The 21,593-nt window shown below is 41.6% G+C and overlaps 1 protein-coding gene across 1 annotated transcript in view; it reads left to right on the top strand.

Moving 5' to 3' along the window:
• The window catches only part of LOC124038363 (mucin-2-like), a gene marked incomplete at its 3' end in the record, with an annotated part of 92,302 nt that extends 70,844 nt beyond the window's left edge, over positions 1-21,458 (top strand). Inside the window, 18 exon segments of the mRNA XM_046354206.1 lie at positions 266-430; positions 1,958-2,052; positions 2,295-2,421; positions 3,577-3,680; positions 5,169-5,320; positions 5,497-5,546; positions 5,666-5,766; positions 6,370-6,521; positions 6,616-6,754; positions 6,918-7,013; positions 10,358-10,537; positions 10,676-10,915; positions 12,084-12,240; positions 12,403-12,531; positions 12,778-12,928; positions 15,637-15,680; positions 16,294-18,292; positions 18,818-21,458. Of these exon segments, the coding sequence (XP_046210162.1) occupies positions 266-430; positions 1,958-2,052; positions 2,295-2,421; positions 3,577-3,680; positions 5,169-5,320; positions 5,497-5,546; positions 5,666-5,766; positions 6,370-6,521; positions 6,616-6,754; positions 6,918-7,013; positions 10,358-10,537; positions 10,676-10,915; positions 12,084-12,240; positions 12,403-12,531; positions 12,778-12,928; positions 15,637-15,680; positions 16,294-18,292; positions 18,818-21,458 (6,722 nt within the window).
• Between the last annotated feature and the right edge of the window lie 135 nt (positions 21,459-21,593).

Here is a 21,593-nt window from a genome sequence, read left to right as displayed (position 1 = left end):
CTGCTCATTTAAAGTCTTTGTGAAAAGATAAGCGTTTTTGGGTTGTTGAGAAGCGCTATATAAATCTCATGCATTATTATTATAAAAGATGATTGGTTATCAAACTACTGTTAATGTAACGTGTGTCACTATACCGCTTGTTTGAGGGGTTCGGTCAAACCTCACCTGAAACAATTATTCATAAACTAATGATACTTGATGCATTGCATCTTCAGTCAATGTTAGTTCAAACCACCTGTTATAATGTTTTGTACCTCTTTTCCAGGTCTTTGTGGAGACTTTAACAGTGTCCGCACTGACGACTTCAGAACCATCAATGGACTCGTGGAAGGAACCGCTGTGACGTTCGCCAACACTTGGAAGAACAAAGCAAGCTGTCCTGATGTGGCACAGAACTTTGAGATGCCATGCAGTCTGAGTGTAGAGAACGGTAGTCCTTCGACCTCTTTAAAAGCACTAACATATGTCAAATGCAGTAGTTCTCAAACTAGGGGTCACTACCCCATGTAGGGTCACTTTATATGAAAATGGGGTCACGGGAGAATTTCCAAAATACCAAATAATATATACACAAATGTGTTTACATCCCTGTTAGTTAGCATTTTGCCTTTGCCAAGACAATCCATCTATCTGACAGGTGTGGCAGATCAAGAAGCTGATTTAACACTATGACAATTACACAGGTGCACCGTGTGCTAGGGTAAAGAAAATGCCCCTCTAAAATGTGTTGTTTTTGTCACACAACTCAATGCTACAAATATCTTAATTTTGAGGGTGCATGCAATTGACTGCAGGATCCACCAGATCTGTAGCCAGAGAATTGAATGTTCATTTCTCTACCATAAGCCTACAACGTCATTTTAGAGAATTTGGCAGTACATCCATCCGGCCTCACAACCGCAGCTGATGTTGTGAACAAAATGTCCCATGGTGGCGGTGGGGTTATGGTACGGGGCTGGCATAAGCTACAGACAATGAACACTCTTAAATTGCATTTTATCAATGGCAATTTGAATACACAGAGATACCGTGACAAGATCCTGAGGCCTATTGTCATGCCATTCATCCACCGCCATTACCTCATGTTTCAACATGATAATGCACGGCCCCATGTCGCAAGGATCTGTACACAATTCTTGGACGCTGAAATTGTCCCAGTTCTTCCATGGCCGCACTTGACCGTTGCACTTGAATCATTCCCACGTAGAACGGCTAGTTCCACTACGGAATGAAACCACACACTTTTTTTTACTTTTATTTAACCAGGCAAGTCAGTTAAGAACACATTCTTATTTTCAATGACGGCCTGGGAACAGCGGGTTAACTGCCTGTTCAGGGGCAGAACGACAGATTTGTACCTTGTCAGCTCGGGAGTTTGAACTCGCAACCTTCCGGTTACTAGTCCAACACTCTAACCACTAGGCTACGCTGCCGCCCCAGAAATTTAAACAAAGAATTTATGCTATTTCTCGCAATCAAGAGGAAACTCTGACTGAACGACTCACAAACTCCCCAGCTTTTTATGGGACTGAAAGGTGGACTCTTGCACAAATGGGGCAAATCTATTGTGGGACAGCGGGCAGGCCTCTTCACCAGTCTAAATGGGGTCGTGTGCCAAAAAGGTTTGGGAACCCCTGGTCTAATGAAACAATACCCAAATGCGCTTCAGCCCAGCTTGAACAAAAAGCGAATCAGGTGCTCGACTGAGGGACTTGATAATACCAAAACTATTCCTTACTAGTAGTAGAAAAAGGATCCTCTGTATAGATTTTCTAACTAATTATTTGTTAAACTTTTATAATTAAACTGTTTCATTATGTTTCGAGAGCCTTTATCAGAGCCTTGGAATACTTTTTGGAGATTACATTTACATATGTCTACTGAGATGCACAGTAAAGCCTAGATTAAAACTCTTTGTACTTTGTGAAATGTTGCTAATATCTCATATGTTTTACAGAGAGATATGCCAAGTACTGGTGCTCAATGCTGTCAGATAGTAAAGGAATATTTTCCCAATGCCACACTGAGATCAACCCAAATTACTACAAGGAAGTAAGTATGATGATTTTAACTTCTCAAATGCTCTTTAATTACAGAGTTATCCCAAAGCTCTATGAATACATTTATTTTTAAACGATCATTTAAGACGTTCTATATCAAAATGATCTATTTATCTAATCAGATTTTTGTAGTACTATTGTCCTGTGCTCGTGTGTGATTTCAGAAAACAGTAGTTTTAACACATCTCATAACTGAACGTTCTTCTTCTACTGTTTCTTCTTCTCTCCCTGTAGATCTGTGTATTTGACAGTTGTAACTGTGAGAGGAGTGAGGAGTGCATGTGTGCTGCGGTCTCCTCCTACGTCCATGCATGTGCTGCTGCAGGCGTCCTGCTCAGTGGATGGAGAAACACCACCTGTGGTAAGATAAACATCAGAGATACTGAATGTATTTATTTATTAATTAATGAAGGGTTCCCCTCCTATTAACCCACAGTGTTCAACCTTTACCCTCCTATTTACCCACGGTGTCCAGGGTTTACCCTCCTATTTACCCACGGTGTCCCGGGTTCCCCTCCTATTTACCCACAGTGTCCAGGGTTCACCCTCCTATTAACCCACGGTGTCCAGGGTTCACCCTCCTATTAACACACAGTGTCCAGGCTTTACCCTCCTATTTACCCACGGTGTCCAGGGTTTACCCTCCTATTTACCCACGGTGTCCAGGGTTCCCCTCCTATTTACCCACAGTGTTCAGGGTTCACCCTCCTGTTAACCCACAGTGTCCAGGGTTTACCCTCCTATTTACCCACAGTGTCCAGGGTTTACCCTCTTATTTACCCACGGTGTCCAGGGTTTACCCTCCTATTTACCCACGGTGTCCAGGGTTTACCCTCCTATTTACCCACAGTGTCCAGTGTTCACCCTCCTATTAACCCACAGTGTCCAGGGTTTACCCTCTTATTTACCCACGGTATCCAGGGTTTACCCTCCTATTTATAATTTACCCACAGTGTCCAGGGTTCACCCTCCTATTAACCTACGGTGTCTAGGGTTTACCCTCCTATTTACCCACGGTGTCCAGGGTTTACCCTCTTATTAACCCACAGAGTCCAGGGTTTACCCTCCTATTAACCCGCGGTGTCCAGGGTTTACCCTCCTATTAACCCACAGAGTCCAGGGTTTACCCTCCTATTAACCCACGGTGTCCAGGGTTTACCCTCCTATTAACCCACAGAGTCCAGGGTTTACCCTCCTATTAACCCACAGTGTCCAGGGTTTACCCTCCTATTAACCCACAGAGTCCAGGGTTTACCCTCCTATTAACCCACGGTGTCCAGGGTTTACCCTCCTATTAACCCACAGAGTCCAGGGTTTACCCTCCTATTAACCCACAGTGTCCAGGGTTTACCCTCCTATTAACCCACAGAGTCCAGGGTTTACCCTCCTATTAACCCACGGTGTCCAGGGTTTACCCTCCTATTTACCCACAGTGTCCAGGATTTACCTTCTTATTTAAAACAAAATACTCCAAAACATGTCATTAAATGTTGAATCACCATACTGTTTTCCACAGGGAAGTACTCCTCCAGCTGCCCTGACACGATGGTCTATGACTACACCATGACCAGCTGTGACCGCACCTGTCGTTCACTGAGCCAGACAGACTTCACCTGCCAGGTACATTTACATGGACATCTCATTTCTATTCATGTTACTTATTTAATATTATTTTTATTCTCATAATTATTCTTATAATTATTCATTTTTTAATGTTTTGTGGTCTATGACGAGTTTATGATGATGTGAATGGTTGTTTGTGGTATTGTCATTGTGATGTGGGTGTGTGTTTTGTTGTTGTGTAGGCTGTTGTTGTCTTGTTGTTGTTGTGTAAGTTGTACAACCGAATGCCTAAACTGAAATGTGTCTTCCGCGTTAAACCCAAACCCTCTGAATCAGAGAGGGTGCTGCCATAATCGACATTCACATCTTCGGCGCCCAGGGAACAGTGGGTTAACTGCCTTGCTCAGGGGAACAGTGGGTTAACTGCCTTGCTCAGGGCCCGGGGAACAGTGGGTTAACTGCCTTGCTCAGGGCCCGGGGAACAGTGGGTTAACTGCCTTGCTCAGGGCCCGGGGAACAGTGGGTTAACTGCCTTGCTCAGGGGAACAGTGGGTTAACTGCCTTGCTCAGGGGAACAGTGGGTTAACTGCCTTGCTCAGGGCCCGGGGAACAGTGGGTTAACTGCCTTGCTCAGGGCCCGGGGAACAGTGGGTTAACTGCCTTGCTCAGGGCCCGGGGAACAGTGGGTTAACTGCCTTGCTCAGGGGAATAGTGGGTTAACTGCCTTGCTCAGGGGAATTGTGGGTTAACTGCCTTGCTCAGGGGAACAGTGGGTTAACTGCCTTGTTCAGGGGAACAGTGGGTTAACTGCCTTGCTCAGGGCCCGGGGAACAGTGGGTTAACTGCCTTGCTCCGGGCCCGGGGAACAGTGGGTTAACTGCCTTGCTCAGGGGAACAGTGGGTTAACTGCCTTGCTCAGGGGAACAGTGGGTTAACTGCCTTGCTCAGGGCCCGGGGAACAGTGGGTTAACTGCCTTGCTCAGGGCCCGGGGAACAGTGGGTTAACTGCCTTGCTCAGGGCCCGGGGAACAGTGGGTTAACTGCCTTGCTCAGGGGAACAGTAGGTTAACTGCCTTGTTCAGGGGAACAGTGGGTTAACTGCCTTGCTCAGGGCCCGGGGAACAGTGGGTTAACTGCCTTGCTCAGGGTCCTGGGAACAGTGGGTTAACTGCCTTGCTCAGGGCCCGGGAACAGTGGGTTAACTGCCTTGCTCAGGGCCCGGGGAACAGTGGGTTAACTGCCTTGCTCAGGGCCCGGGAACAGTGGGTTAACTGCCTTCAGGGGCAGAACGACAGATTATTACGTTGTCAGCTCGGGCATTCGATCCAGCAATCAATGCTCTAACCAATAGGCTACCAGAGCCCCAATATATTGTTGTTGTCTTGTTGTTGTTGTTGTCTTGTTGTTGTTGTTGTCTTGTTGTTGTTGTGGATGTTGTTGTCTTGTTGTTTCTGTTTTGTTCTTGTTGTGGATGTTGTTGTTGTTGCAGACATGCCCAAAGTAATTTCCCCTCATGGATAAAACACTTTTAATTGAATTGAACAGTTAGACCATGTGTCTGTGGACGGCTGTGGCTGTGCCGAGGGAACCTACCTGAACGACCAGGGAGAGTGTGTCCCTGCCTCACGCTGCTCCTGCTACAATAAGGGCACAGTAGTACCCCCTGGAGAGGTCACCAGGATCTATGGGGCTACATGGTGAGGACTTGGTTGGCATGTGAAAGAAAATCTCTGAAAATCTGATGGTCTCCTCTGTTGTGGCTCTACTAAAATATTTAGAAATCGACTGTCTTCTTCAGAAATATTGTTTTACTGCAAGAGGCATGCTAAACCATGCTTAACCCCCTCCTCTTATACCCCTCATAACCACCCAGCTCTTGCAGACAAGGGAAATTAAGCTGTACTGGAGAACCACAACATTTATGTGAGTACTCTGAAATTCAGAACATATCGTTATTTGCCAAATATAGCAAATCACTTCACAACCAAGACTCTGTAGTTTAGTCCCTACTAACCTATAAAGCCTACTTTTGTTCCCTACAGCCTGTGAAGAACCAATGGTTTTCTTCAACTGTTCTAGTGCAGGGCCCGGAGCCAAGGGCTCAGAGTGCCAGAAGAGCTGTCAAACACTAGACAGTCACTGTGTAAGTCTACAATGGGACATGTCTTACAACACGTTAATAAAAACATGCCTTACAACACGTTAATAAAAACATGCCTTACAACACGTTAATAAAAACATGGCTTACAACACGTTAATAAAAACATGTCTTACAACACGTTAATAAAACATGCCTTACAACACGTTAATAAACACATGCCTTACAACACGTTAATAAACACATGCCTTACAACACGTTAATAAAAACATGCCTTACAACACGTTAATAAAAACATGACTTACAACACGTTAATAAAACATGCCTTACAACACGTTAATAAAACATGCCTTACAACACGTTAATAAAACATGCCTTACAACACATTAATAAAACATGCCTTACAACACGTTAATAAAAACATGCCTTACATCACGTTAATAAAAATATGAAAATGCCTCACAACATGTTTTAATTTAAGATGTGGACATACAGCCAAATAATGTCCACATCTTATACACTGGAGGGTGGAGGGACATTCAGGCACATAATGTCCACAACTTATACACTGGAGGGAGGAGGGACATTCAGGCACATAAAGTCCAAGTTAAATTCATGTCAGTCCTTCCCTGATTCATTGTGTTATAGATCAGTGCAGAGTGTGTGTCAGGCTGTGTATGTCCTGATGGTCTGCTTTCTGATGGAAACGGAGGATGCATCAAGGAAGACCTATGTCCCTGTTCTCACAATGGAGTCTACTACCAACCTGGACATGTGCTCAAAGTAGACTGCAATACCTGGTAAAATCAACTTCTATCCCTCTTCTTCTTCCTTGGATATGTCAAATGCTTCCCTCTAAAATCTTCCCATGTGATTATGTTTGCATCATTGTAGCACTTGCGAAGGCAGAAAATGGCAGTGTACCGATAAGCAGTGTGATGGGATGTGTGCCATATATGGAGATGGGCATTTCATCACTTTTGATGAGGAAAGGTTCACTTTCAATGGAGATTGTGAATACATACTTACTCAGGTAGGGCAATAATCATTTGTATTTATGATTTTATTTGTATTTATTGAAACCCTACCTTATGTATGATGCACATATTTTCTCATTATGATTAAGATGAGGTAATGATAATAACTAAGCGGTTTTCTGATTGTGAATTTGAAAACATCCTGCAGGACTACTGCAGCAACAATCAAAAGGTACCTTTAGAGTGATCACAGAGAACATTCCCTGTGGAACCACCGGCACCACCTGTTCCAAGGCCATCAAGCTCTTCTTGGGGGTAGGAACTACTGTTCATAAACGGCTTCATAAGTGAATTAAAGGTACAATAGACAAGTCTGGACATTTGGCACAATGTCGACGCCGGTGGCAGTGAGCGGAATTGCATGCTGAACTCTGGATTGCGCTTATCTCGTCCCCCCATGCATTTAGCTACAAAACCTACAGTCTTCTCATGGATCTCCCAGTCGAGGACGGTAGGAGTATTGTACCAGCATCTGTAGCAACACAGCTTGCTAAACAGTGTCTTAGACCATTGTGCCACTCAGGCGCTGTACAACGTGACTGGTCGAGAGTAGCCTACAGTACTACAGTAATACCAAAACAATCTTAACAAAATGAAATAATAAAAACCTGTTTAACAACAGTTTTAGTAAGTAATACTGAAGTCGTGCACAATTATCAGTTTCTATTTAGGTTTATGTCAACCATTCATTGTCAGTTAGAGACACAGTTGGAACCAAAATCATAATCAGTGCTCTAACTCCCCCTTGTGTTGGTCTGGAGCAATGAAGTGGTGACGCAGGGTACCGTACTAAACCACAAATTATCTCTAAATCCCGCAGCATAATCACAACAATTTCAGTGGAGCAACCACTGTAGCTAGATTGACAGGGCTGTCTGATGGAATGCCTGCTTAGAATTCTCTATGAGCAGAATTGATAGCAGGACCCTCCCCCTCCTTGTATTCGGGTTAGGGTTAGCTATGTATTGGGGTTAGGGTTAGCTATGTATTGGGGTTAGGGTTAGCTATGTATTAGGGTTAGGATTAGCTATGTATTTGTACAGTAGAAATTCAAATTGACATGTACAGTTTATCAAATCAAATCAAATGTATTTATATAGCCCTTCGTACATCAGCTGATATCTCAAAGTGCTGTACAGAGACCTAGCCTAAAACCCCAAACAGCAAGCAATGCAGGTGTAGAAGCACGGTGGCTAGGAAAACTTCCTAGAAAGGCCAAAACCTAGGAAGGTACCTAGAGAGGAACCAGGCTATGTTGGGTGGCCAGTCCTCTTCAGGCTGTGCCGGGAGGAGATTATAACAGAACATGGCCAAGATGTTCAAATGTTCATAAATGACCAGTATGGTCAAATAATAATAATCACAGGCAGAATAGTTGAAACTGGAGCAGCAGCACGGCCAGGTGGACTGGGGACAGCAAGGAGTCATCATGTCATGTAGTCCTGAGGCATGGTCCTAGGGCTCAGGTCCTCCGAGAGAGAGAAAGAAAGAAAGAGAGAAAGAGAGAATTAGAGAGAGCATACTTAAATTCACACAGGACACCGGATAGGACAGGAGAAATACTCCAGATATAACAAACTGACCCTAGCCCCCGACACATAAACTACTGCAGCATAAATACTCCAGGCTGAGACAGGAGGGGTCAGGAGACACTGTGGCCTCATCCGATGACACCCCTGGACAGGGCCAAACAGGAAGGATATAACCCCACCCACTTTGCCAAAGCACAGACCCCACACCACTAGAGGGATATCTTCAACCACCAACTTACCATCCTGACACAAGGCAGAGTATAGCCCACAAAGATCTCCGCCACGGCACAACCCAAGTGGGGGCGCCAACCCAGACAGGAAGATCACATCCAGTGACTCAGCCCTTGTAATAGGGTTAGAGGCAGAGAATCCCAGTGGAAAGATGGGAACCAGCCAGGCAGAGACAGCAAGGGTGGTTCGTTGCTCCAGAACCTTTCCGTTCACCTTCACACTCCTGGGCCAGACTACACTCAATCATATGGCCCACTGAAGAGATGAATCTTCAGTAAAGACTTAAAGGTTGAGACCGAATTTGAGTCTCTCACATGGGTAGGCAGACCATTCCATAAAAATGGAGCACTATAGGAGAAAGCCCTGCCTCCAGCTGTTTGCTTAGAAATTCTATGGACAATTAGGAGGCCTGCGTCTTGTGACCGTAGCGTACGTGTAGGTATGTACGGCAGGACCAAATCAGAGAGATAGGTAGGAGCAAGCCCATGTAATGCTTTTAGGTTAGCAATAAAACCTCGAAAAATCATCCCTTGCCTTGACAGGAAGCCAGTGTAGGGAGGCTAGCACTGGAGTAATATGATCAATTTTTTGGGTTCTAGTCAGGATTCTAGCAGCCGTATTAAGCACCAACTGAAGTTTATTTAGTGCTTATCCGGTTAGCCGGAAAGTAGAGCATTGCAGTAGTTTAAACTAGAAGTGACAAAAGCATGGATTAATTTTTCTGCATCATTTTTGGACAGAAAGTTTCTGATTTTTGCAATGTTACGTAGATGGAAAAAAGCTGTCCTAGAAACAGTCTTGATATGTTCTTCAAAAAGAGAGATCAGGGTCAGAGTAACGCCGAGGTCCTTCACAGTTTAATTTGAGATGACTGTACAACCATTAAGATTGATTGTCAGATTCAACAGAAGATCTCTTTGTTTCTCGGGACCTAGAACAAGCATCTCTGTTTTGTCCGAGTTTAAAAATAGAACGTTTGCAGCCATCCTCTTCCTTATGTCTGAAACACATGCTTCCAGCGAGGGCAATTTTGGGGCTTCACCATGTTTCATTGAAATGTACAGCTGTGTGTCATCCGCATAGCAGTGAAAGTTAACATTATGTATTAGAATGACATTCCCAAGAGGTAAAATATATAGTGAAAACAATAGTGGTCCTAAAACGGAACCTTGAGGAACACCGACATTTACAGTTGATTTGTCAGAGGACAAACCATTCACAGAGACAAACTGATATCTTTCCGAAAGATAAGATCTAAACCAGGCCAGAACTTGTCCGTGTAGACCAATTTGGGTTTCCAATCTCTCCAAAAGAATGTGGTGATCGATGGTATCAAAAGCAGCACTAAGGTCTAGGAGCACGAGGACAGATGCAGAGCCTCGGTCTGATGCCATTAAAAGGTCATTTACCACCTTCACAAGTGCAGTCTCAATGCTATGATGGGGTCTAAAGCCAGACTGAAGCATTTCGTATACATTTTTTGTCTTCAGGAAGGCAGTGAGTTGCTGCGCAACAGCCTTTTAAAAAAAAATTGAGAGGAATGGAAGATTCGATATAGGCCAATAGTTTTTTATATTTTCTGGGTCAAGGTTTGGCTTTTTCAAGAGAGGCTTTACAACTGCCACTTTTAGTGTACATACTGGATAGAGTAAAACTCAGCACCAACACAGAGTACAAGCCAGCACCACCACAGTGTAAAACCCAGCACCACCACAGTGTAAAACCCAGCACCACCACAGTGTTACCCTGGATAGTGTTAAATCCAGCACCACCACAGTGTAAACCTCTCTACTAGTATTACATTAGCAATGAACACGTTCTGTTTCTGTCTTTCAGAGCAATGAGATCATACTAGCAGATGAATCTGTAAAAGTGATCAAACAAGAGAACGGGGTGGACGTACCATACCAGGTCCACTCTATCGGTCTCTATGTTGTTGTTGAGGCTGGAAATGGCCTGATCCTCATGTGGGACAAGAAGAATAGCCTGTTCATCAAACTCAGCTCTACCTTCCAGGTGAGTGACTAGAATAGGACATTTTGAACCAGTGATAGCACTGTATCTTTGTTTAGCAATTGCATTGGCTTACAAAACAATATGATGTTTTATTATCTACTTCAAGTTATTATTTTTAAATGTTTAATTTCCTTCCAGGGCCAAGTGTGTGGTCTGTGTGGTAACTATGACGGTAATGGAAAGAACGACTTCACGTCCAGAAACCAGGAAGTGGTTGTTGAAGCTCTGGAGTTTGGGAACAGCTGGAAAGTGTCACCCAGTTGCCCCAACGCTGATGTCATAAAAAACCCATGCACTTTAAGATCATACAGGCAGTCCTGGTCTCTGAAACGCTGCAGCATCATCACCAGTAACGTTTTCTCAGCCTGCCACTCCCAGGTACAGTACACAGCAGATACTATTCAATATAGATTCAATACTTTATTGCCATACCAACCAAAGTTGTTAGGAAGTCGACGTAGTTGATATAAACAAAGATTAAAAGACACACATAGACAGGGTAGCCTAGTGGTTAGAGTGTAGATACGGAAGGGTAGCCTAGTGGTTAGAACGTTGAACTAGGAACCGGAAGGTTGCAAATTCAAATCCCTGAGCTGACAAGGTACAAATCTGTGGTTCTGCCCCTGAACAGGCAGTTAACCCACTGTTCCTAGCCTGTCATTTAAAATAAGATTTTGTTCTTAACTGACTTGCCTAGTTAAATAAAGGTAAAATAAAATAAATAAATACAGTCATTTGAATAACCTATACATTCAATAGACAGTACAGCAGATTCAAACAAGCTGTCTGTACAAAGGCTATGACTTGTGTATCTTGGTAATTACATTTAGTGAGAATTGTCCAATCATATACCTCACAGCCTCAGGGTCAATAAGGTTAAGGCTTCAACAAGAGTTCATTTACCTCACAGCCTCAGGGTCAATAAGGTTAAGTCTTCAACAAGAGTTAATGTACCTCACAGCTTCAGGGTCAATAAGGTTAAGGCTTCAACAATAGTTAATTTACCTCACAGCTTCAGGGTCAATAAGGTTAAGTCTTCAACAAGAGTTAATGTACCTCACAGCTTCAGGGTCAATAAGGTTAAGGCTTCAACAATAGTTAATTTACCTCACAGCTTCAGGGTCAATAAGGTTAAGGCTACAACAAGAGTTAAGTTACCTCACAGCCTCAGGGTCAATAAGGTTAATGCTTCAACAAGAGTTAATTTACCTCACAGCCTCAGGGTCAAACTTATGGTGGAATTTATAACAACCGATAATTTTGTAGCACAAGTCTTGGGCTAACAGGTTTCCTATAAGGTACACAATGACAAGCAGAGTTGCATGATGGTACATGGCAATCTTTTTAATAAAATTGGTTCATCAATAATCATGTGAATGACACCAAAAACATCCACCAACGAAAGTAGGAATAAAAATATAACAAAAACATGAAGTCGACCATCCAACCCAATAATTATCATCGTCAATAGTTAATCTGTAGTCTCTTCAACAAGCTGAGCAATGCATGAATAAATAAATGATGGCTTAATGCATCTTCCTAAAAGGTGGACCCCACGCCATTCCATGATGCCTGTGTGAGGGACTCGTGTGCCTGTGACACTGGTGGAGACTGCGAATGTTTCTGTACAGCTGTAGCAGCCTACGCCCAGGCCTGTAACGAGGCAGGGGCTTGTATCAAGTGGAGAACACCAGATATCTGCCGTGAGTCATTTGCTTTGAGTGGGACAATTGATTGATGGATAGGTGGGATTGTTTAGCTATCGGGACAAAATACACATTTATGATTTCAATGTGTAACTTTTCAATCAATCCTCTTTTAGAACCCTGGTTCAGTTAAAATGTGACATGTTTTTATTTCACCAGCTCTGTTCTGTGATTTCTACAACCCTATTGGTGAGTGTGAGTGGCATTATAATCCGTGTGGATACCCCTGTATGAAGACCTGCAAGAATCCATCAGGAACATGCTCCAGTCAGATCCCTGCACTGGAAGGTAACTAAGAGCCCTTCATAACAGCTTGGCCGTTTGATTTGGACAATTTACATTCCAAGTTGTTAAACAATTGTACAGTATAAAATATGTAATAACTCCTCCCTCCCTTGTTCATCTATACTGAAAACTAAATACCAATTTTGAAATATCATATCCATTACAGCTTTGGTGTTAGAACTAGATACCATGAGGATGATCTAATCTGTGCAGGTGTCCTGGATTAAATTGACTGTTTATATCTTAAAGGTTGCTATCCAAAATGTCCTTCGGCCCAGCCTTATTTGGAAGAAAGTACCATGAAGTGTGTCAGTAAGAAGGACTGTGGTTGCTACGATGGAGATGGAACTCATTACAACGAGGGAGAGGTTATACCTTCCAAGGAGAACTGTCAGACATGGTATGTTTTCAGATCAACATTTTGATAAATACATAGATACTGTATTTACATTACATAGGATTTAATACAGTTGGAATAAGCCTTAAGGTAACCTGTATCTCTGGTCAGATAAGGCAAGGTCAATAGTCCACCTACAAAGAGGCTTTCCTACCATTCAATTGATTTTGATTTTCAAAGATTGTGACTTGACCTGTTAATACATTATTGGGATTTGACCTGTTAATACATTATTGGGATTTGACCTGTTAATACCTTATTGGGATTTGACCTGTTAATACATTATTGTGACTTGACCTGTTAATACATTATTGGGATTTGACCTGTTAATACATTATTGGGATTACCTTATTGGGATTTGACCTGTTAATACCTTATTGGGATTACCTTATTGGGATTTGACCTGTTAATACCTTATTGGGATTACCTTATTGGGATTTGACCTGTTAATACCTTATTGGGATTACCTTATTGGGATTTGACCTGGTAATACCTTATTGGGATTTGACCTGTTAATACATTATTGGGATTTGACCTGGTAATACCTTATTGGGATTACCTTATTGGGATTTGACCTGGTAATACATTATTGGGATTTGACCTGTTAATACATTATTGGGATTTGACCTGTTAATACATTATTGGGATTTGACCTGTTAATACATTATTGGGATTTGACCTGTTAATACATTATTGGGATTTGACCTGTTAATACATTATTGGGATTACCTTATTGGGATTTGACCTGTTAATACATTATTGGGATTTGACCTTTTAATACATTATTGGGATTTGACCTGTTAATACCTTATTGGGATTTGACCTGTTAATACATTATTGGGATTTGACCTGTTAATACATTATTGGGATTTGACCTGTTAATACATTATTGGGATTTGACCTGTTAATACATTATTGGGATTTGACCTGTTAATACATTATTGGGATTTGACCTGTTAATACCTTATTGGGATTTGACCTGTTAATACATTATTGGGATTTGACCTGTTAATACCTTATTGGGATTACCTTATTGGGATTTGACCTGTTAATACCTTATTGGGATTTGACCTGTTAATACCTTATTGTGATTTGACCTGTTAATACCTTATTGGGATTTGACCTGTTAATACATTATTGGGATTTGACCTGTTAATACCTTATTGGGATTACCTTATTGGGATTTGACCTGTTAATACCTTATTGGGATTTGACCTGTTAATACCTTATTGTGATTTGACCTGGTAATACCTTATTGGGATTTGACCTGTTAATACATTATTGGGATTTGACCTGTTAATACCTTATTGGGATTACCTTATTGGGATTTGACCTGTTAATACCTTATTGGGATTTGACCTGTTAATACCTTATTGTGATTTGACCTGGTAATACCTTATTGGGATTACCTTATTGGGATTTGACCTGTTAATACATTATTGGGATTTGACCTGTTAATACATTATTGGGATTTGACCTGTTAATACCTTATTGGGATTACCTTATTGGGATTTGACCTGTTAATACCTTATTGGGATTTGACCTGTTAATACCTTATTGTGATTTGACCTGGTAATACCTTATTGGGATTACCTTATTGGGATTTGACCTGTTAATACATTATTGGGATTTGACCTGTTAATACCTTATTGGGATTTGACCTGTTAATACCTTATTGTGATTTGACCTGTTAATACCTTATTGGGATTTGACCTGTTAATACCTTATTGGGATTTGACCTGTTAATACCTTATTGTGATTTGACCTGGTAATACCTTATTGGGATTACCTTATTGGGATTTGACCTGTTAATACATTATTGGGATTTGACCTGTTAATACCTTATTGGGATTTGACCTGTTAATACCTTATTGGGATTTGACCTGTTAATACCTTATTGGGATTTGACCTGTTAATACCTTATTGGGATTTGACCTGTTAATACCTTATTGGGATTTGACCTGTTAATACATTATTGGGATTTGACCTGTTAATACCTTATTGGGATTTGACCTGTTAATACCTTATTGGGATTTGACCTGTTAATACCTTATTGGGATTTGACCTGTTAATACCTTATTGGGATTTGACCTGTTAATACCTTATTGGGATTTGACCTGTTAATACCTTATTGTGATTTGACCTGTTAATACCTTATTGGGATTTGACCTGTTAATACCTTATTGGGATTTGACCTGTTAATACCTTATTGTGATTTGAACTTTTAATACCTTATTGTGATTTGACCTGTTAATACCTTATTGGGATTTGACCTGTTAATACCTTATTGGGATTTGACCTGTTAATACCTTATTGGGATTTGACCTGTTAATACCTTATTGGGATTTGACCTGTTAATACCTTATTGGGATTTGACCGGTTAATACCTTATTGGGATTTGACCTGTTAATACCTTATTGGGATTTGACCTGTTAATACCTTATTGTGATTTGACCTGTTAATATCTTAATGTGATTTGACCTGTTAATCCTTTAATACCTTGTTGTGATTTGACCTTTTAATACCTTATTGGGATTTGACCTTTTAATACCTTATTGTGATTTGACCTGTTAATACCTTATTGGGATTTGACCTGTTAATACCTTATTGTTAATATAACATGTAACATTGTTTTGTACTTCATAATAAATAGCTCTTCATATTTTATTTGACTTTGAAAGGTACTGTAACCTCCCTCTTTCTTTTTCAAGTCGTTGCTCATCAACTGAGGTCAGATGCAGCTATGTGGTCCAAGGTAAGGAAAACCACTACAGACTGAAACATCAGCCTATATTATTACCAAGAAGTAACATGACAAGATGATTACATGATAATAACTGAAACATTAGCCTACATTATTACCAAGAAGTAACATGACAAGATGATTACATGATAATAACTGAAACATAAGCCTACATTATTACCAAGAAGTAACATGACAAGATGATTACATGATAGTAACTGAAACATAAGCCTATATTATTACCAAGAAGTAACATGACAAGATGATTACATAATAATAACTGAAACATTAGCCTACATTCTGACCAAGAAGGTAACATGACAAGATGATTACATGATTATAACTGAAACATTAGCCTACATTATTACCAAGATTGTAACATGACAAGATGATTACATAATAATAGCTGAAACATTGGCCTACATTATTAACAAGAAGGTAACATGACAAGATGATTACGTAATAATAACTGAAACATTGGCCTACATTATTACCAAGAAGGTGACATGACAAGATGATTACATGATAATAACTGAAACATTGGCCTACATTATTACCAAGAAGGTAATATGACATGATGATTACATAATAATAACTGGTGTTCCTTGTGAAAATCCTATTGCAGCTTGTAATTGTTTATACAACGGCAGAACATACAAGTATGGAGCGACCATATATCATACATCTGACGGTGACGGGACCTGTATTACTGCCACCTGCAAAGAGAATGGAACTATTGTCCGGATTATGAACCCCTGTCCCAGCACCCCAACTCCAACAACTACACCAAGTGTTACAACAACACAGATATTCACTCAAGCACCAACCACAACAGTATTTGTTTTCTCAACTCCTACCACTACCCCAACCCATACCCCTACCCCCACAACAACTCCTACCACTACCCCAACCCATACCCCTACCCCCACAACAACTCCTACCACTACCCCAACAACAACTTCTACCACTACCCCAACAACAACGCCTACCACTACCGCAATAACAACCCCTATTTCACCAACAACCACTTCACCCACTACTACTCCACACTGCCTGACCAAGATTGTCTGTGAATGGTCAGACTGGATTGACAATCACTATCCTACTCAAGAAACAGGAGGAGATTATGAAACCATAGAAAATATAAAGAAATATAGAAATGATACTTGTAGCCAACCTAAGGAGGTAGAATGCAGAGCCAAGGACTTATTCCTTGTTCCTTTGGACAAACTAGGTCAACATGTTGAATGCAATCCCTCAGTTGGACTGATATGCCACAACAAGGATCAAGGCATCCCACCAATATGCTACAACTACGAGATCAGAGTTAGATGTTGTGTTGATGTTTGTAGCAATGGGACAACTACCACCTCAGTTAGGCCCACAACAACCATTACAACAACAACTGCTACCACTACCCCAACATCAAAACCAACAACTACCCCAACAACTACCACAACTACCCCAACAACAAAACCTTCCACTACCCCAACAACTACCACAACTACTTCAACAACTAAACCTACCACTACCCCAACAACAACCCCTACCACTACCCCAACAACAACCCCTACCTCTACCCCAACCACAACCCCTACCACTGCCCTCACAACAACCCCTATTTCACCAACAACCACTTCACCCACTACTACTCCACACTGCCTGACCAAGACTGTCTGTGAATGGTCAGACTGGATTGACAATCACTATCCTACTCAAGAAACAGGAGGAGATTATGAAACCATAGAAAATATAAAGAAATATAGAAATGATACTTGTAGCCAACCTAAGGAGGTAGAATGCAGAGCCAAGGACTTATTCCTTGTTCCTTTGGACAAACTAGGTCAACATGTTGAATGCAATCCCTCAGTTGGACTGATATGCCACAACAAGGATCAAGGCATCCCACCAATATGCTACAACTACGAGATCAGAGTCAGATGTTGTGTCGATGTTGTTGATGTTTGTAGCAATGGGACAACTACCACCTCAGTTAGGCCCACAACAACCATTACAACAACAACTGCTACCACTACCCCAACATCAAAACCAACAACTACCCCAACAACTACCACAACTACCCCAACAACAAAACCTTCCACTACCCCAACAACTACCACAACTACCTCAACAACTAAACCTACCACTACCCCAACAACTACTGCAACTACTACACCTACCACTACCACAACAACAAAACCAACCACTACCCCTGCAACTACATCAGCTACTTCAACAACATCTCCTACCACTACCCCAACATCAAAACCTGCCACTACGCCAACATCTACTACAACTACTTCAACAACTAAACCTACCACTACCCCAACATCTACTACAACTACTTCAACAACTAAACCTAGCACTATCCCAACAACTGCTACCACTACCCCAACATCTAAACCTACCACTACCCTAACAACAAAACCTACAACTACTACAGCTACTTCAACAACATATCTTACCAGTAACCCAACAACAAAACCTACCACCACCCCAACAACTATTACAACTACTTCAACAACAAAACCTACCACTACCCCAACATCTACTACAACTACTTCAACAACTAAACCTACCACTACCCCAACATCTACTACAACTACTTCAACAACTAAACCTACCACTACCCCAACATCTACTACAACTACTTCAACAACTAAACCTACCACTACCCCAACATCTACTACAACTACTTCAACAACTAAACCTACCACTACCCCAACATCAAAACCTACCACTACCCCAACATCTACTACAACTACTTCAACAACTAAACCTACCACTACCCCAACATCTACTACAACTACTTCAACAACTAAACCTACCACTACCCCAACATCAAAACCTACCACTACCCCAACATCTACTACAACTACTTCAACAACTAAACCTACCACTACCCCAACATCAAAACCTACCACTACCCCAACATCTACTACAACTACTTCAACAACAAAACCTACCACTACCCCAACATCTACTACAACTACTTCAACAACTAAACCTACCACTACCCCAACATCAAAACCTACCACTACCCCAACATCTACTACAACTACTTCAACAACTAAACCTACCACTACCCCAACATCTACTACAACTACTTCAACAACTAAACCTACCACTACCCCAACATCTACTACAACTACTTCAACAACAAAACCTACCACTACCCCAACATCTACTACAACTACTTCAACAACTAAACCTACCACTACCCCAACATCAAAACCTACCACTACCCCAACTACTTCAACAACTAAACCTACCACTTCCCCAACAACAACTCCTACCAATACCCCAACAACTGCTACAACTACCCCAACATCAAAACCTACCACTACACCAACAACTCCCACAACTACTTCAACAACAAAACTTACCACAACCCCAACAACAAAAGCTACAACTACTACAGTTACTTCAACAACTAAACCTACCACTACCCCAACAACAACTACTACATCTACCCCAACATCAAAACCTACCACTACGCCAACATCTACTACAACTACTTCAACAACTAAACCTACCACTTCCCCAACAACAACTCCTACCACTACCCCAAAAACAACTCCTACCACCACCTCAACAACAACTCCTACCACTACCCCAACATTAAAACATACCAATACCCCAACAACTGCTACAACTACCCCAACATCAAAACCTACCACTACACCAACAACTCCCACAACTACTTCAACAACAAAACTTACCACAACCCCAACAACAAAAGCTACAACTACTACAGTTACTTCAACAACTAAACCTACCACTACCCCAACAACAACTACTACATCTACCCCAACATCAAAACCTACCACTACGCCAACATCTACTTCAAGTACTTCGACAACTAAACCTACCACTTACCCAACAACAACTCCTACCACTACCCCAAAAACAACTCCTACCACCACCTCAACAACAACTCCTACCACTACCCCAACATCAAAACCTACCACTACCCCAACAACTACTACAACTACCCTAACAACAAAGCCTACTACTAACCCAACAACAACTGCAACTACTTCAACAACTAAACCTGCCACTACCCAACCAAACACTACAGCTTCTTCAACAACTAAACCTACCATTACCCCAACAACAGCTACTACCACTACTCCAACATCTACTTCAACTACTTCAACAACTAAACCTACCAGTAACCCAACATCTACTACAACTACCCCAACATCAAAACCTGCCACTACCCCAACGTCTACTACAACTACTCCCACAACTAAACCTACCACCTCCCCAACAACAACTCCTACCACTACCCCAACAACTGCTACCACTACCCCAACATCTAAACCTACCACTACCCTAACAACAAAACCTACAACTACTACAGCTACTTCAACAACATATCTTACCAGTAACCCAACAACAAAACCTACCACCACCCCAACAACTATTACAACTACTTCAACAACAAAACCTACCACTACGCCAACATCTACTACAACTACTTCAACAACTAAACCTACCACTACCCCAACATCAAAACCTACCACTACCCCAACATCTACTACAACTACTTCAACAACTAAACCTACCACTACCCCAACATCTACTACAACTACTTCAACAACTAAACCTACCACTACCCCAACATCAAAACCTACCACTACCCCAACATCTACTACAACTACTTCAACAACTAAACCTACCACTACCCCAACATCTACTACAACTACTTCAACAACTAAACCTACCACTACCCCAACATCAAAACCTACCACTACCCCAACATCTACTACAACTACTTCAACAACAAAACCTACCACTACCCCAACATCTACTACAACTACTTCAACAACTAAACCTACCACTACGCCAACATCTACTACAACTACTTCAACAACTAAACCTACCACTACCCCAACATCAAAACCTACCACTACCCCAACATCTACTACAACTACTTCAACAACTAAACCTACCACTTCCCCAACAACAACTCCTACCAATACCCCAACAACTGCTACAACTACCCCAACATCAAAACCTACCACTACACCAACAACTCCCACAACTACTTCAACAACAAAACTTACCACAACCCCAACAACAAAAGCTACAACTACTACAGTTACTTCAACAACTAAACCTACCACTACCCCAACAACAACTACTACATCTACCCCAACATCAAAACCTACCACTACGCCAACATCTACTACAACTACTTCAACAACTAAACCTACCACTTCCCCAACAACAACTCCTACCACTACCCCAAAAACAACTCCTACCACCACCTCAACAACAACTCCTACCACTACCCCAACATTAAAACATACCACTACCCCAACAACTACTACAACTATTTCAACAACAAAACCTACCACTACCCCAATGTCTACTACAACTACTTCAACAGCTAAAACTACCACTTCCCAAACAACAACTCCTACCACTACCCCAACATCAAAACCTACCACTATCCAAACAACAACTTCAACTACTTCAACAACAAAACTTACCACAACCCCAACAACAAAACCTACAACTACTACAGCTACTTCAACAACATCTCCTACCAGTACCCCAACATCAACTCCTACCACTACCCCAACAACTATTACAACTACTTCAAAAACAAAACCAACCACTATGCCAACACCTACTACAACTACTTCAACAACTAAACCTACCACTACCCCAACAACAACTACTACATCTACCCCAACATCAAAACCTACCACTACCCCAACATCTACTACAACTACTTCAACAACTAAACCTACCACTTACCCAACAACAACTCCTACCACTACCCCAAAAACAACTCCTACCACCACCACCTCAACAACAACAACTCCTACCACTACCCCAACATTAAAACCTACCACTACCCCAACGTCTACTACAATTACTTCAACAGCTAAACCTACCACTTCCCTAACA

Source organism: Oncorhynchus gorbuscha, linkage group LG01, assembly GCF_021184085.1.
Source record: "Oncorhynchus gorbuscha isolate QuinsamMale2020 ecotype Even-year linkage group LG01, OgorEven_v1.0, whole genome shotgun sequence".
In the NCBI taxonomy this organism is placed as follows: domain Eukaryota; kingdom Metazoa; phylum Chordata; class Actinopteri; order Salmoniformes; family Salmonidae; genus Oncorhynchus; species Oncorhynchus gorbuscha.
This window is presented reverse-complemented; position numbering and strand designations above follow the sequence as displayed.